Source organism: Hippoglossus hippoglossus, chromosome 1 (genome assembly GCF_009819705.1).
Source record: "Hippoglossus hippoglossus isolate fHipHip1 chromosome 1, fHipHip1.pri, whole genome shotgun sequence".
In the NCBI taxonomy this organism is placed as follows: Eukaryota; Metazoa; Chordata; class Actinopteri; order Pleuronectiformes; family Pleuronectidae; genus Hippoglossus; species Hippoglossus hippoglossus.
In genome coordinates this window covers 17,402,893-17,419,770 of record NC_047151.1, presented here as the reverse complement: position 1 = coordinate 17,419,770, position 16,878 = coordinate 17,402,893, and the positions used below count along the sequence as shown (strand labels likewise).

Here is a 16,878-nt window from a genome sequence, read left to right as displayed (position 1 = left end):
ACAAAACCTTTACTGTCACAGATTTTGACACTTGTCTTCCTTAAATTGATATCAGTGGTGAAGATGCAGGAGGGCTGAGGTGGAAGTTTGGTGGGAATTTACTACTGCAGTCCCTGTGTATTTACCCTCAATGTCAATCACACAGTATGACTGCCATCGTGTGGTGGGTTTGTGTAACTACTTCGCAAAATAAATTGAAGTTGTTTCAGTGCTCGTCTGTCTTCCTTTTGAGAAACAACGCATCCATACTGTGCTGAGCTCTTCAAAGACACCAGACAGACAGCAAAAGTGTGTGTGTGCGTATTCATCATCACCTTCAAAAACAATTCTGTGTATATGTTTTTAAAGCCTCATGTTAGTGACAATTGAGTCATATTTAAGAATGTTTTATGTTGAGTTTTGAGATTTCAACAAAAAAACACAGAAACAATGGAACTACTTTTATTTGAAATGTATTATTCAGCATTTCTTCATCATGTAGTTTCTTTCCTGCTCATATCCCCTCTCTCTTGCTCACGGTTCGGTCACTCTGCCAATAAAGAGAGGCACATTGGCCTGGTCGCTCCACAGCAGCATGACGAATGGCTGCAGGGCGGAGAAGGAAGGGAAGGAGCGAGCGAAGCTCATGGCAGTGGCGGCGCCGGCCTCTACCCCTTCTTTGGTCAGTGCGAGGAAGGCCCTGTGTCTGGCGTCGTCCAGAACCACCCTATCCTCTGAGTAGAGGCCGCAAAGGTTGGCCTCCTCAAAGAGTGATGACAGACCTGGTCAGGGGGGGAAGTCAGAAAAAATGAGGGTGGTGAATGAAGCAGAGACGAAAGAGAAAGTCAGTAGATCAGATGCCGATGTGAAGATCTCAAAGAGTAGACGGAGGAGACATGTTTCACAAATGGGACTTTGTGTCTGGCTGCTGGGTAAAGCAGTGCCCAAGCTGAGTTGAGTGTGACAGACAGAGGAGCATGAGAGATGAAACAAACCTAATTTCTTCATAACTATGTTCATGTCTGGTTGGACGTCCAGCTTGATCTGGGGCAGAGAAACCTCCACCGGCTGAGGAGTTGTTGTTTTCAGCTCTTCTATCATTCGGAGCACGGCCGTGTCCGTCATCCTGTCCTCCAGCTGCTGCAGGTCGCCCACTTTGTTGGAGCGAGGCAGCAGGATGTAGAGGCTGCTGTCACCTGTGAGAGCAAACCTCGCCACCTGATGGAAAGAATATGAAATAAAATCAAAGTCTGACTGTTTTGATCCTTGTCTGCTTCCTAATAAAAACTACAAATTAAGGAAAAAACATGAAAAAAGATGAATTAATGGACTCTGTAATTCCTCTTGGGGGAATAACTATGGTCTAGTTTTGAAACTACTGTTTCCATAATGCTTTGAGAGCTACAAATATAATGTAGACATGGAGTCCTGTTAGCTGTGAGCGACAGTAACAACCAATCAACCTTGTATTTTAAAAACTGGCACCATTAATAGTTAAGCCAAATCAACAATAACTGTTTCATTTTGAGATGTATCTGTGGATGGACAGTCAAACTATCATATTATTAGTTGATAGTTTGATAATAAAGAGTAAAAAAAGTATGAATAAATATAGGAATGAAAAATATATGATGATTTGCAGGCGAGATGCTGGAATTAGGATGAGCTTATATTTTTTTTACCTATGCATTTGTTGTTTGTTTTTCTATTAGTTAAAATGGACATATTACTAAGAAACTTGGTGGAAGTATGTGCCAACACATTTTGGTTCAGATCAGAGGGAGGATCCAGAATGTTTTTTTTTACTTCCTTATCATTCATTTCTCAGACATTAATTCATGGATCTTCAACGGGAAAAAAAACGAGCTGTGTTTTGGTGCAGATCTAAATAGAACTCTACCGAGTTTTAATGTTCCATGATTTTTAAGTGGATTTGTGAATGCTTGTTCAAAACGAATAGCAGAGATGATGATGAAATCTTCAGCAACTGTGGAGTGAGATGTGAATGAGTTACGCCTCTGATGAAAACAAGTGATGAAGCAATCAGGCTCCGCGGCTGTAAGGGATGTGTCAGTTGTATACTATGTGATGTATAATGATGTGTTAAAATGGATGTTGATGTGTTACCTGTGCCTTCAACCCCAACACATACTTCATAGCCGTCATGTATCCCTTATGATAGAGGAGAGGCACATTCACCAGGTCCCCATTCAGTTTGGTGAAAAGACCTTTTGGTGGCCCCTCACCAAACTTGACCTTCCACTGACCTGATGCACACATACACAGTTTATTACTTTCCACCATTTTCACATGCACACACTCACAATTGTGCACACACACACACACACACTTTACTGACCGCTAAAGGAGACAGCGTTGAGCAGGATCAGCTGTGTACTGGGAGAAATGGAGTCAACCAACTGTGTGATTTTATTGTTGGTTTTATTTGCCACCCAGCTGTTGATCATCTGCGTGTTTTCCTCGGTGGTGTTCAGCAGTCTGGTGGGCTTCGCATCATAGAACTGAATGGACTGGTTGGTGAAGGACTCAGTCAGATTCATTTCTACGGAGAAGAAACAGAGAAAACACGATGAGCTAAAGAGAGATAAAGATCCTCTCAGCTTTTGTATGCACTCAGAATCTCTGCATCTTTCTCCCTGATTGGAGTTCTCTCCGCAGAGTGGTCATCATAGGCGCTTCACAGTGTGATAGAAGTACTTGGGTTATAGTAGATCTGAGAGGCCATTTGCAAGGAGCCGGACAACTTCTCTCTCAGCTTCTTCATGTGGAAGTGAAAACAGTGGAAGTCGTGAGGGACACAGACTGCCCTCTCAATCGCTTTGCGGGTGTCATTCTTTGCCCCTGCAGGTAACACAACAAAGGGAAGTCATAATATAGAAGGATGCTAATGTAAAGTGCTGCAAGGTACAGCATGTCTGAGCAGAAGAAAATAACTCTGACATTTCAAAGTCAGAAACATATTATGCAAATGCAAACTTATGTAAATGCCACAACACAGGGCTGTCTGCTTAGACCACCGATTCTTAAAGGCCAAGAATTGACGTCATATTTTTCTCTCTGTCAATAAAATGCCAAGAAGTGTCTGGAATGAATAATTTGTCAGTACATTTCTCAACAATCTCCAAATTCCCCAGCTCATCTGTAACAAAAACCTATACAGTATTTGTTACTACATAATATCTAGATAGATAGATAGATAGATAGATAGATAGATAGATAGATAGATAGATAGATAGATAGATAGATAGATAGATAGATAGATAGATAGATAGATAGATAGATAGATAGATAGATAGATAGATAGATAGATAGATAGATGGATGGATGGATAGAGCAAAACATTAGACACTCAGCAAGATGTAAAACTATAAGATATACAAAATATAAAGAATATAAATGCTAAAAGTTATTGCAGTAACATAGAAGCATGCAACAAACAACTTCCTAAAACTGTAGTGCGCTGTAGTTTTTAATTATTTGAAGTAGATTTCCAAGCGCTGGTGAACACTTTTCAAAATAATTAAAATGAATAAAAAAATCGAATAATTTCCGTACCAAGCAACAGATGGGAAAACATCCCGCTGATGCTGATCGGAGAAAAGAGCAAGTTGCTTGAAGGATACGACTGTCTGAGGTAAGAATAGAGCTTCATGGAAAACTCTGCCAGGGATTCCTGCAAGATGGGCTCTCCTGTACGACTGCTCTCGTCCTGACACGGCTCCCAGGCTGTGTTCACGTCTTTGCAGTGGAAAGGAACAGGGGCAGGAGCATCTGGAAGAAAGTGAAGCAGACAGTTTAAAATATATTGTCATGTTGTAGCCGCAACGTGGCTTTTGAAGCTAGGACGTTATGTTTTGCCCCCTCAATGTTGGTTGGTTTGTAACAGTTACTTTGTTTACTTTGTGAGTTAGCAGGATTACACAAAAACTACTGGACACATTACCATGAAACTGGTGGAAGGGGGTCATGGTCAAGGATGAATCCATTAAACTATGATGAGAATCTGGATCAGCGGGTGTACCCAGAATTGTTTTACCACACACAGAAAGGGAGTTTCTTGACCTTTTCACTGTTTTTCCAGAGAATAACTCATGGATCTAGATTAAATAGATCAGACACGTTTAGGGGACTAATAATTGTGAGCGTGTGCAATTTGGTGCAGATCCACATAAGACTACAGATCAAATGAATTTAAATGTGGTTTCATACTGAGCGCCATTCTTGTTTAGTTCAATATTTTATTGTACATTAACGCTCTATCATCCATGTGTTGCTCTTAAAATGAATATTCATTGAGAGTTGCAGCAGAGCAAACTGTCAAAGTCTGTGAATCCTACCTTCAACAATAACGAATACGGTGCTGAGCTTCTGCCCCGCTGCAGATTCACAGTGGTAAAGTCCAGCATCCTCCATGACAGTGTCTCTGATGAGGAGGGTTTGATCGTGGTCAAACGGAAAAAGCAGATTGAATCTCTGATTATCATCCCATGAATCGTCTTCAAGATTCAGACTCATCTTCTTCCCATCATCCGTCTTTCTGAACCAGAACGCATTGGCCGAGACTTGGTTGCTGGGTGGGAAATTACATGGCAGGCGAAGAACTGAGCCTTGGAATACCTTAATGGTATAGTCAAATGAGGCTGTAGAGAGAGACAGGAATCAGTCGAACTCTATTGGATTCAAACTTCATGTTGAATATATGTCCAATTAAAATCGACCCAAAATATAACGGTTCCTAGACAAAATAAACAATGTGTGTATCTTACCACTAACTGTGATGTTGAAAGAGCTTATAATCTCCACATTGTTCTCCTTCACCGAACACACGTACTCGCCCTCGTTGGCAGAGGTCACGGGGGATATAGACAGGTACCGGCCATCCTTTACAACTCGAACAGTGCCAATCGACTCTGGGTTAACATCTTTACCTGTAAGAAAAACATCCAACTGTAAACATATATATTTGTACAGTTTTGCAACACAGTAAGAACGGTTGTGATAGAAACACAATAAAACCTTGAAATTTCCAGGTGATGGCGGCTCCGGTGATGTCAGATTGAAACATGACACATGACAGCTCCAGAGAGGAACCATGTGTCACCTGGAGTTGTGTGCATGATGAAAGCTGAACAGAAAGAAAATGTCAAACATCTGCTATAAATTCAAGAAGACTCAAGAAGTCTGAGGTGTTATTCTGTGTGTCAAGCAAATAATACTGAAGATACTGGTAAACATGCTGCCTGAGTCATAAAAACATTTTTTGATTTACCTCAAAAATGAGCAGCAGCAAGACGAACAGTGAAGCCTGCAGTCTCATCTATAGCAGAGCACAGAGGAGGGGGAATGAAATGAGGTGAGAGGTTTTGCAAGGGAGGATTTCAAAATGAAGATGGCACCAAGCCGGAAGAAAGATCAATATGTGGCGCAGCGAACATGGTGATATTCACCCCATTAAAACGTTTTACACTGTGAATATTTTTCTACAATTATCAATTGCTGGAAGTTTTGTAAGAAATCGATCCCATAAAAAACTCTAGAACATAAAGTGGAGTACAAAAAGTTCATACAGCAGAAATACATAATATGATCTCAATATTTTTGCAAACAACAAGTCAGTGAAGCATAAAGTAACTCACAGCTCTTTGTTTTCCAGACTTCAGTGATGATGACACCTGTTTTCATTAGTTATTGTCCTGACACATCCGCTGTTCACTTCATCCACCTGCTCTGACTGTGTGTTCTCTGGAAACTGCAACTGTCTAATGACTAATCTATGATTGTTGGTTTAGAGATGTTTGTTTGCACAATGCAGGGCATCTGACTTTCTGGAAACCACATGATTTCATGTTGGCAACACATAGCCTACAAAAGAAATGTTTCATTGTAAGTTTAAACTGTAATAATAATACATTATTGATGAAATATATAATTCTTGTCTCTCATTTAGAATTCTCAGTCCAGGTGGTTGGATCTTTGCTCAATTTCATGTGTTTATGGGATGAAATAACATGAATCATAATTATCATCAACACAATGAGCAAAACTACAGGCAGTAATCCAGGGTGGCATGAGGAGGTTTTGTCTGAGAGGAGGCATCACAGTCTGAGACAGATCATCCTAGTGTTGATGCTCGTTTAGTCACAAAGCAGTAATTTCCCCAGCGTCACTTGTTATGGCTGTGGTTTGTTATGGTTGTGAAAGGTTTGGCGCACAAAGATGTTATATTCAATGTTGCATTTAATGTTTTTGGGCTTACATATTATCTCTGTGGGTTCTTTAAACTTGAGACAAAATTATTTATTGAAGAAATCAGAAAGGTGCTTTGTTTGCTTGTATTTGTAATATAATTGAATAATAACTTGGGAAGTGGAAGCTTCTGAGGAGCATGTGAATTCACAGCACCCTCAGGCTAATCTGTCTTTTTTTGTAGATATCAAGAGTTCTATTCTTTTACCGTTTTGTTTGATAGGTCTAAATATGTTATAGTCACAAAATGCCAATGTCTTGATGTTTTATTGACACATTTGTGTTATTGTGGATGATATTTTCAATTTAAAGAAAACTTGAATACACAGTAAGTTAGTAGGTCGATCGAAAAATTGACTCTCGATTGAGCGGCCTGTCTCCTGACGAGACCTTTGGGCGTAATCAGTCGTGTCCAATCGAAGGCCGAGTGTTAAAAGGAGAGAGGGAGAGGATTTAAAACTTTTCCCAAAGACGTTTTTAGAATCAGGAAGAAAACAAAGATTTAGAGGAAGGTTTAACTCTGGTTTCTCATTGATTGACGAGCATGTGAGCCGCCTGCAAACACCGTGGAGTCGAGTTTGGCCTCGCTGGAGAAAGAGATCAACTTTAAGACAGTAAGTTTTCCTCCTGGTCATCTGATCTGATCGACTAGCGGAAAGAGCACAAACAATGGCAGGGAGCAACCTCAAGCCTCCGGTTCAGTTCAGCCTGTGGTCCCTCCTGACCACACGTGGAGACCGTGTACAAGGGGTTTGATTAGACCCGATTGATTTCCATTGTTGTGTCAAGCACAGGCTACATCAGGCTTTCACCATCATTCAGAAAAATGGAAAAAAGTACCGAACAGAAAGAAAGAAACAAACCAGAGCAGCAGCAGCATTAAAAACTAAACAAATCAACCATCCTGGTGGGGTTTTTTTTAGATTTAAGTAGCCAACTTAGAAGCATTACAATGGATCAACCATTCCATTCTGTCATCATCAGAACATTTCTGGATTTTTATCAGATATTTCATAATATATGTAGATTGTCTTAACCCGTCTTGATAATTGCAATACAGAAGAAAATGTGATTCACTCTCAGCCTCTCTGAATTCACACAATTCACCCAAGCTGTTGTCCTCAGGGATGTTTTTAAATCGACCGACTTGCAGAGCCAGAGGAAGGATTCCTGTTCTCAGCTGTGCCACTTTAGAACCTTTGACTCCTCCATAACTTTGCTGTAACACAAGATTCAGTCCCATACGGTGCTTAACTTTAATACTTGTTCCTAATTTGGTTTTAACGTGATATATTTAAGCTATTTTTCTTCAAATGTAGCAAGTAACTTTCTTTCTAATTGTGTTCAAGGTGCATGACACAATATTTCTACACATAACATATATAACAGCTTAAAGCTCTGTAGCCTGTGAAGTTATTGTGAGATTTACTCCAAGAGAACACAAAGAAAAATACCCACGTTGACACTCGCAGATGTTACAAGTTCGAAAAGATTTTTTTGCTCAATAATTCCATGTAGTTAATGTAGACGTTGATTGTTACCACTCAATAGCAACACAAGATGTTTCTCTGTCATATCTCGGAGTGCATACTGGTGACTAAACATTGATTTTTCCTCTTTACCAACAGTGAGCATCAAGCTACGGGACCTCAGGGTTTAAGAGGCGATCACCATGGCAACGCAGTTCAGTATCGACGATGCCTTTGTGTTGGAGGGAGACGAGGAGGGAGCTGTGGCCGATGGCGAGGCGGAGGGATGGAAGGGCCGAGACAATGAAAAAGAAGGAGGAGAGATGACGTTTGGTCCACTCACCTTCTCTAAACCTCAGACTCAACCTCTACCTGCTGCCACTGGCTCCCCTGAACACAGTAACCTGAAGTATCAGGTACACATGCACCTTCTCTGCGTCCGAATATAAAGCTACAGAGCTCAACAGCATGGTTCCGCAACTAAAAATTCCATTCTTTTTCTGAATAGAGATTTTGATTATCAGCCATAATATTTTAACCATACAAGGTAGGGTTACCACAAGCTACAAGATTGTGAAACAGTGTTAAGTGCTCCTGCAGAAACCACAAGTCTGTGTGATATCAACTGCATTTTAAGACAAATGTGTTTTATTCGTGATGTCAAGGAGAAATACTACACTACCCACGATCCTCAGGTGTAATATCGACGTGTCTAATTGGTGGAGCTCGCTGTTACCATGGGAATGTTTACCACTACCACCAACAATCATCGAAAAAACAATCTTAGGCTACAGTTGGATGGTTCAGCACATTACGTTTCCACCAAACAACCACGATTTACCTTTCTAACCTGCTGGTTTTTTTTAGAGATGAGGAAAAGGGTCAAAAGGGCTAAAGCTCACTGCAACAAGGTTAAATTCAGGAAGAAGTTGTTGGAAAGGGATCCATAGCAATGGTTTATGGGATGCGTAGTTTTTTCACTCAAAATACACACTATAATTATGGACATTTATCAAATCTGGACGTGTGAATGTCGTTCTTGTTAACCTCTATAAGTTGTTTACCTGAATCTAGGACTGGGGGATAAAACAATATCAGTACTTATTGCAATACAATGTTCATCAATACCAATATAAATAAGTTCAGAATATATCGATATGATACACAGGGTCTAGAAAGTTCTAAAATTCAGATCATTGAAAAAGGTCATATCTTGGTCTCAAATATGTTTAGGTTGATAATATTTATTTAACGCTACTTCCATCAAGCTTTAAATGTGTTTCTTTTTAAAGATAAATGTTTTGGTGACATTGATTGTGATCATTATTGATATTAATAATAAAACATTTAATATTGATATCCTTTTTTCTGTAGAATCTGGAAAATGAAGACGCCTTTTGCAACAATGGCAACTCCTCTTTCAATAACTTTTTTAAAATCAGGTGGGTGCTCGGTGAAGGACTGTTGATGTTCTTTTGTTAGTTTGTTTTTATTGCTTCTGTTTCCTGCATGTGTTTGTTTGAGTGTGATATGAAGTCTGTTTCTCTCTCTTCACAGTGACCCGGCCACACTGTCTTACTGCAGCTCCCAGTGGTCCTTCAGCACCTTAAGCTCCGTCACACATCTTTCTGCACACTGCTGCGGGTGAGTTCAAGTGGAACACACACACACACACACACACACACACACACACACACACACACACACACACACACACACACACACACACACAAAGTTACCTTAAAACCCTGTGTTGCTCCTCAGGTGGGTGTCCCATCCGCTGGTGAAAAAGAACAGAAGAGTTGTACTTGCTTCGTTCCTTCTCCTCATAACTGGAGTTGGTGAGTCATAAAACACGAGTGTTTCTGATTCATCAAATATGAAATATCAAGCAATATATTCTGATGTGATTATACTACATTACATTACATTACATTTCATTTAGCTGACGCTTTTATCCAAAGCGACTTACAATAAGTGCATTCAACCATGAGGGTACAAACCCAGAACAAGAATCAAGAAAGTACAATTTCTTCAAAAAAGCAAAACTACAAGGTGCTATAAGTAAGTGCCATTTAAGTGCTATTAAATTATTAGTTTTTAGTTTGTGGCGGAAGATGTGTGAACTTTCTGATGTCCGGATGTCAATGGGGAGCTCATTCCACCATTTAGGAGCCAGGACAGCAAACAGTCGTGATTTTGATGAGTGTTTAGCAGTGAGGGAGCAATAAGCCGATTGGCAGATGCAGAGCGGAGTGAACGGGCTGGGGTGTAACGTTTGACCATGTCCTGGATGTAGACTGGACCCGATCCGTTCGCAGCACGGTACGCAAGTACTAATGTTTTGAAACGGATGCGGGCAGCCACTGATAACCAGTGAAGGGAGCGGAGGAGCGGAGTAGTGTGAGTGAATTTAGGTTAAAGACAAGTCGAGCTGCTGCATTCTGGATGAGCTGCAGAGGTCGGATGGCACTAGCAGGTAGACCTGCCAGGGGGGAGTTACAATAGTCTATGCGTGAGATGACCAGGGCCTGGACCAGAACCTGCGCCGCCTTCTGAGTGAGAAGGGGGCGTATTCTCCTGATGTTGTACAGCATGAATCTACCGGAACGTGTTGTTACAGTAATGTTGGCAGTAAGGGAGAGTTGGCTGTTGAGTGTCACACCCAGGTTCCTAGCAGTCTGGGTGGGGGTTAACACGGAGTTGTCAAAGTTAATAGTCAGGTCATGGGTGGGAGAGTCTTTCCCTGGAAGGAAAAGTAGTTCAGTCTTGTCAAGGTTAATTTTCAGGTGGTGTGCAGACATCCATTGAGTGATGTCAGTCAGACAGGCAGAGATTCGTGCTGCTACCTGTGTTTCAGATTGGGGAAAAGAGAGGATTAGTTGGGTGTCATCAGCATAGCTATGGTAGGAAAAGCCATGTGAGTGAATGACAGAGCCGAGAGAGTTGGTGTACAGAGAGAAGTGGAGGGGACCCAGGATGGAACCTTGAGGGACCCCAGTAGGGTGGGTTTCTTCAGGAGAGGATTTACTCTTGCCTCCTTCAGAGAGTTAGGGAAACAGCCAGTTGACAGGGAAGTGTTGATAAGATGGGTGAGAAAAGGAAGAAGGTCAGGAGCGATAGACTGGAGAATGTGAGATGGGATGGGATGGGGTCAAGGGGGCAGGTGGTCGGGCGGGCGGAGGATACCAAGGTAAGAACTTGATTGGGAGACGGGGGTGAAAGAGGAAAGAGAAGGGGATGAAGATGAAGTTGATGGAAATGTAGTTATAGAAGGAGGATTAGAAAATGAGGAGCATATGTCATCTATCTTTTTTGTAAAGTAGTTGACAAAGTGGCTTGGTAGAAGGGAGGAAGGAGGAGGGGGACTGGGGGGGTCAAGGAGGTTGGAAAAGATAGAGAAGAGTTTTTTGGGGTTAGAAAATGAGGATTGAATTGTAGTTTGGTAAAAAGTGCTTTTGGCTGTGGAAATAGAGGCAGAGAAAGAGGAGAGAAGAGACTGATAAGTGAGCAGGTCGTCAGGGTGTTTAGATTTTCGCCATTTCCTTTCTGATGCTCGCATAGTGGCTCTGACGGCGCGCACCGAGTCAGACAACCACGGAGCTGGGGAGGACTTGCTGACCTGTCGTGACGTAAGAGGACAGAGAGAGTCAAGAGAGGAGGACAAAGTAGAAAGGAGAATGTCTGTGGCAGAGTTAGGATGCATGAGTGAGAAAGAGTCAGTGGAAGGGAGGGCTGATAAAACAGAGGAGGCTAGAGAGGCTGGAGAGAGGGAATGAATGTTGCGACGGACAGGTACAGAGTCTGTTGATGTGGTAGGGTTGTCAGTTTGAGATAGTGGGAGAGAGTAAGAGATAAAGAAGTGGTCAGAGACATGAAGTGGGGTTACAGTGAGGTTAGATGTTGAACAGTTTCTGGTGAAAATATAGTCAAGGTGGTTACCGGCTTTGTGAGTAGGAGGGGAAGGACTGAGTGAGAGAGTAAAAGAAGACAGTAAACGTAATAGGTCAGATACTACATATTTGTATCAGTTTATTTTATACCATTTGCTGCTGTTCTTGACATGTTTTCCTAGATTTTACTTTATTATTGACAGTAATAATGTCTGATCACACTCTGTCTCTCACCTTTTAAACTCTTGCTTGAAATGTACATGCTTAAAGCATTTGACATTTACAGATGAGTCACTACAATCTAAAACAAATATTTAAAAAGGGCAGTACCAAAGGCACGTCGTATGAATCTGTCAACATGCTCCATTATTTTAACATTGACATGCTGCTTCACATTCACTTGAATGGGAAAGAGGGAAGTTTGGACCCTGTACAGTGGCTTTCTTCCAATTTCTCCCAATCCTAATAACACACTTTTGCATTGTTTGTTTGTCAGCTCTTATTTTCACAGGTGTGGTCATACAGCTGAATCCAAATGCAGGTCAGTAAGAAATATCATCATTGAATCAGAATCAGCTTTATTTGTCATGTATGTGTACACACATACTAGAAATTTGACTCTGGTGTTAGGTGCACTCAGCATACAGTAAAAAACAGACTGCAAAATAGCTGACAAAAAAAAAAAACATGGCTACTATGTGCAAATAGAAAGTGAAGTAGTTCTTGTTTTTCTGAGAACAGAAATGACTCAACACATTTTTTTTGTCCAAATCCAAGTGGGATAGAAATGATTAAAACATTGTTAACAAGTCCCTCATGCTGAATATGTCTAACTGGGTATTTTAAAAGAAATGTGCTGCTTCCAACTTCAGAAGCGTAATCAAAGGAAACACAGTAGATTGCTGTGTGAGCTACCAAATTATAACTATGTACCCTAAAAAAACTTGAACGTCTTTGTATTTCCTGGTATTTAAATAGTATAATTTAATAATGTTCCTTTATTTTATTGAGTCTGTGACACAGACTCAGTCTTTTTTCATGACCATGTTATCTTGCATTTTTATTGTCCCTTTGACAACACAACACTTTGGTTGGAGGCAAAGAGACACCAGGTTGTCAAGGGCAAAGTTCTTTTGATGACACGGTGCAGTGTTGTGTTTCGACAGCCCACCAGTCAAGGCCAAAATGTCCCACTCGTCTTCAACCTCTAGTTGGTGTGAAGAGACAGTGCTGGAAAAACAGAATCATGCAGGACTGGTGAGCCTGTGGGTTATAGATGAGGGTCATGATTTTTTGATTATCCACGTGACAAATGTTGACCTTTCTCCTTCCTTAAGCCTGTGGAGTGTTTTCGCAAACAGCACAAATAGACTGTACAGTAAGTAGTACACAAACTAATAGTTTGATCATCATCAAATTCTGCAACCAGTGACTTTATGATGCGATGAACAACCTCTGCCAAAAAGGTTGTTTGTTAGTAAACAGGATTATACAAAAACTGCTGGACACCTCAATGAAACTTGGTGGAAGGATGTGGTATGGGTCAGGAAAGAACCCATTAACTTTTGGTGCGGAACAGGGGCCGATCCAGGATTTTTCCTGATGAACAAATGTGTCTAATGACTCATTCTAATGTGGCCTTAGCTGTGGCCTGTTTTAATTTAAGGGGACTGTTGGGCCTTGGTGGAGGTATACACTCCAACTAAGTGCCCTTCTAGTTTGTTTTAATAGAAAGACAGAAATAAAACCTGAGGAATAAATGACTGAACAGCGATGTCTGCCAGGGCATTTTCCAGGTCACAGTAGGTAGATTTTGTTGCCAATGGACAGGACCAGGCTTGAAGTTCCCCTTCTCTCCTTTCTCTTTTCTAAGATAAATGGCTGTTGCTTCACAATTCCTGTACATACATGATAGTGCAATGGATCTTATCATGTAATTCCCGGCAAGAAATACTGAACCTTGTTTGTCCTTACAGGAGTTTCAAGTGCTATTTTCTTTGTTCCTGGATTTCTTCTCTTCATCCCTGGAGGTAAATGGACGATTTAGTTCCGAAAACTCATTTTGCATGGTTTTAACAGTTTGGATAAATGCATGCTTTGTTGTGTTGACATGAACAGTATCATCCCCTGTGTGTCCTCCAGTGTACCATGTGATATACATCAGCTGCGCTGTCCGAGGGAGAAGAGGCTTCAAATTGTTCTACCTGCCTTATTTTGAAAAATGACATTTTATGAGACACTAGTTTTCTCTGTTATCTTAAAATGAATTGTATTTTGTCACTTGTAACAAAACATTGCTGTCACATGTTTCACGTTGTTTTTTCTTGTCATTGTTATGACCACTAATTTAACCACTCAGTGTCTGGAGTATGTTTTCCACTAAATGAACTGACGTTGTACATGAAAAAGAAGGAAACTGGTCTTGCCTGTGTTTTTCTTGTGTGAATAATGACTGTGAAATTACAATAAAACTTTTGTATATTTTAATTTCTGTCGGTTGAATCTGTTTTTTGAACAAACTCAGTATTTCTCACTACAAACTGTGGAGTCGGGTAGAGTGAATCATGCAGCTTTTCATGCAAACATTTAATGGATATCAATGTGTTTCATATCCATTTTACTGAAGACTTCTTAAAAATGTAATAAATATCTATTTTTCAACAGAGAATCAATTCACAGGGAAAGGGTGGCATAATTCATAATGTATAGACTTTGTATATGGATGAGGAAAAGGATGCTAGAAAACTCAGCTACACCAACATGGCAGTTCTGTGCACTTGACTTTTGTCGACTCTCAGGACTCGAGTGTGTGGAGTTATAGATTGGGTGTCGCTTCACTACTTTTATTGCAACTGAAAGGGCAAAAAACATCTCTTGTGATTCTTGTAGTGAAAGTGTAACTACTTTTTCTCAGGATAATGGTTCTTCAATTGCAGTTACAGATCTTCACTCCTGGCCCCTGGGCTACAAGAGCCCTGCTACTTTTTCAATCAATAGCTACTTCTCTCCTGAGTGCCAGGCAGTTTATCCCTGTAGGAGAGAGCTGAAGTATGTACTGTCCTGTGGTCACTACGTTATAATGTTTAAAACAAGTGTACGCTGCACTTTGATGTTGCAACTGGTTGAAATTGAGCTTCCTTTTGATTTGTGTAATGTGTGCAATGTATTTTACAAGCTCATTTTAGAGCTGGGTGATATGGCCAAAAACATCAGTCAATATGGATAATTATCAGGATAAATGTCATGTTATTATTTATTTTAGTTTGAAAGACTTTTTTTCCTGAGTGATTGGCTGAAACTGCAAAACATTTTACAAATCTAAAGTAGATTAATTATGTGTTATACCACCCACTCTGCTTCCCTTGTATATAAGCAAAATATATATCAAACCTTTGTTATATTTCTGTAAAAGTAGAGTTTTTTTTAATAACACCCCACTACTGTGAAATGTGTAAGACACGAATGGCTGTGTGAAATAAGACTAAAGTGACCAACACATGATTTATTATTATTATCGTTGTTGTTGTTAATAATAATAATAATAATAATAATAACTAGGGCTACGTTGTAACACTAACGGGCCCGAGCACAGGCATTTTGAAGCCTGTTGCGGTTAGTGGAGAGAGCGATCAATAGGGCCTCCCACCGTTCGGTGCTCGGGCCCTAATTAGTTGCTTTTAATTGATAAGTGGTTTTATATCATTATAGACAGTAAGATAGATGAAATATTGCTGCCAATTCAGATGTAAAGTAAACCCTCTATAATTACGATAATTGCTCCTATATATATGTTGATATGTATGTATATATGTGCTTTTTTCAAAGTTATAGATCGTGTGTGTGTGTTTTTGTGTTATAGATTCTGTCAGTACATTTCCATAGATATGTTCCCTGCACTAATAGTTTGTTTTAATGGTGTAGTTCATTTGTGCATCGCTCCAGAGAACGAAGTTGCCCTGTGAACTTCAGGAAGCCATAACGAAATGGGAGAAGTTAAAGCCTCCGGAGCCAGATGATCCCATGTGCTGCTGCGAGTGTGATATCTACCAGTACGGATGCTGCTGTGGCTGTGAAGATCTGGACGAGGCCTTTAACAGGTTAGAAGAAGTATGACCTTTAATGAGACACAAAAGGGTCACAAGGTGATTTACAGACATCAAATACAATTTAGATGCAATTCTCAATATCATATTTTAGCCATAATTGTTCCAAAAGCTAAAAAAAGTACTTGTTAGAATAAAACCATGTAAATAACCATGCATGGTGATTATGACAGATGAGTGACAGCATCAGTTGCAACAGGTCAGTTTACAGCACCACAGGAAACATTGCACATGGGAGATTTTTTGTGAACAAGCTCAGCTAATATATCCTTTGGGGTAATGGGGGTCACATATCTCTGACTCGGTTATTTTGGGCATCAAGGACTCAAAGGTTTTGGAATCCCTGCTTTAGAACAATAAACTTCAGGCCGAGTGAAGAAATGTCCCAGGGCGCCAGATCCTTCTGAGACTTCATGGCTTCATGTTGCAATGTATTTAATCATAAATTCATTTTATTTTATCCATTTATTTATCTTTTTACAGTTTATTTAAAACCAAACACGTGTGACATCACACCAAAGCACAATATTAAAATGACAGGGTCTGACCCTTCTAATAAGAAAAGAACATGTGATTTTTCTGTCTTTAACTCTGAAATAGGTTGCAGGGGAATTATCAAGTGTTGGTAAGTGTTAACTGTTTTAAAAAGTACACACTACATGTTTGTTGAATTGTCTCTTTATGAAATGAAGCTGCAGTAACGTAAAGTAAAAATGGCGGGCTTCCTGTTGCGTTTTTCATAATGCCCCTTGAGACTTTTTTGTTTGTCTGGTCATGATACACCTGGGCTACGATTTTTGTGAAGATTGGTCCAAGGGAAACCTAGGGGCTGCGTTCCAGGTGGCGCTGTTGAGCCATTTTGCCACGCCCATTTAAAATTACTCCAGAATACGTACATTTTCACCACTTTCTAATTTTCTGCAAAGTTACATAACCTTTTGAGCATGTGAAAGGCCTCAAAAAGCCAATTCATTTGGATTACAATAATAAGAATAAGAATAAGAATAAGAATAATCCTTTCAATTTCAATAGGGCCTCCCACCGTCGGTGCTCGGGCCCTAATAATAATAATAATAAAGAAAAAGTCACTACCCTCTACTATTCACACTTCCGCAGTCTACATATAGAGGGCGCTCTGGGCCGTTGCCTGAAGTGACGTCACACTAG

The 16,878-nt window shown here is 40.3% G+C and overlaps 2 protein-coding genes across 3 annotated transcripts; one reads left to right on the top strand and one right to left on the bottom strand.

Moving 5' to 3' along the window:
* Positions 1-427: 427 nt before the first annotated feature.
* Positions 428-5,783, bottom strand: serping1 (serpin peptidase inhibitor, clade G (C1 inhibitor), member 1). Of its 2 annotated transcripts, none has more exons than XM_034613848.1 (11): positions 5,641-5,783; positions 5,270-5,319; positions 5,017-5,125; positions 4,767-4,928; positions 4,338-4,640; positions 3,556-3,771; positions 2,698-2,841; positions 2,339-2,542; positions 2,107-2,246; positions 975-1,197; positions 428-761 (listed from the first exon to the last, which is right to left on the bottom strand). In XM_034613848.1, exons 2-11 carry the CDS (start codon positions 5,315-5,317, stop codon positions 514-516), a joined length of 1,797 nt encoding a protein of 598 aa, XP_034469739.1. In that variant the 5' UTR covers positions 5,318-5,319; positions 5,641-5,783; the 3' UTR covers positions 428-513. The 2 variants fall into 2 exon arrangements, with proteins under 2 accessions (XP_034469739.1, XP_034469811.1); XM_034613920.1 differs by having other exon boundaries at positions 5,270-5,317; positions 5,637-5,761.
* An 869-nt stretch (positions 5,784-6,652) lies between these two features.
* On the top strand, positions 6,653-14,095 carry tmem134 (transmembrane protein 134). The gene is made up of 8 exons (XM_034614297.1): positions 6,653-6,860; positions 7,875-8,131; positions 9,090-9,157; positions 9,273-9,359; positions 9,480-9,556; positions 12,105-12,149; positions 13,585-13,638; positions 13,751-14,095. The coding sequence occupies exons 2-8, from the start codon at positions 7,919-7,921 to the stop codon at positions 13,831-13,833; spliced, it is 627 nt and encodes a 208-aa protein (XP_034470188.1). The 5' UTR covers positions 6,653-6,860; positions 7,875-7,918; the 3' UTR covers positions 13,834-14,095.
* Positions 14,096-16,878: the final 2,783 nt, after the last annotated feature.

Bases quoted from the DNA above. Each gene is read 5' to 3' on its own strand.
- serping1 (XM_034613848.1), bottom strand. From the start codon at position 5,317: ATGAGACTGCAGGCTTCACTGTTCGTCTTGCTGCTGCTCATTTTTGAG. The intron at 4,929-5,016 runs GTTTTATTGTGT...TTTTTCTTACAG, and splicing joins CATCACCTGGAAATTTCAAG to GTAAAGATGTTAACCCAGAG. The intron at 3,772-4,337 runs GTAGGATTCACA...ACTTTCTTCCAG, and splicing joins CGTATTCGTTATTGTTGAAG to ATGCTCCTGCCCCTGTTCCT.
- tmem134 (XM_034614297.1), top strand. From the start codon at position 7,919: ATGGCAACGCAGTTCAGTATCGACGATGCCTTTGTGTTGGAGGGAGAC. The intron at 8,132-9,089 runs GTACACATGCAC...TTTTTTCTGTAG, and splicing joins ACAGTAACCTGAAGTATCAG to AATCTGGAAAATGAAGACGC. The intron at 12,150-13,584 runs GTCAGTAAGAAA...TTGTCCTTACAG, and splicing joins ACAGCTGAATCCAAATGCAG to GAGTTTCAAGTGCTATTTTC.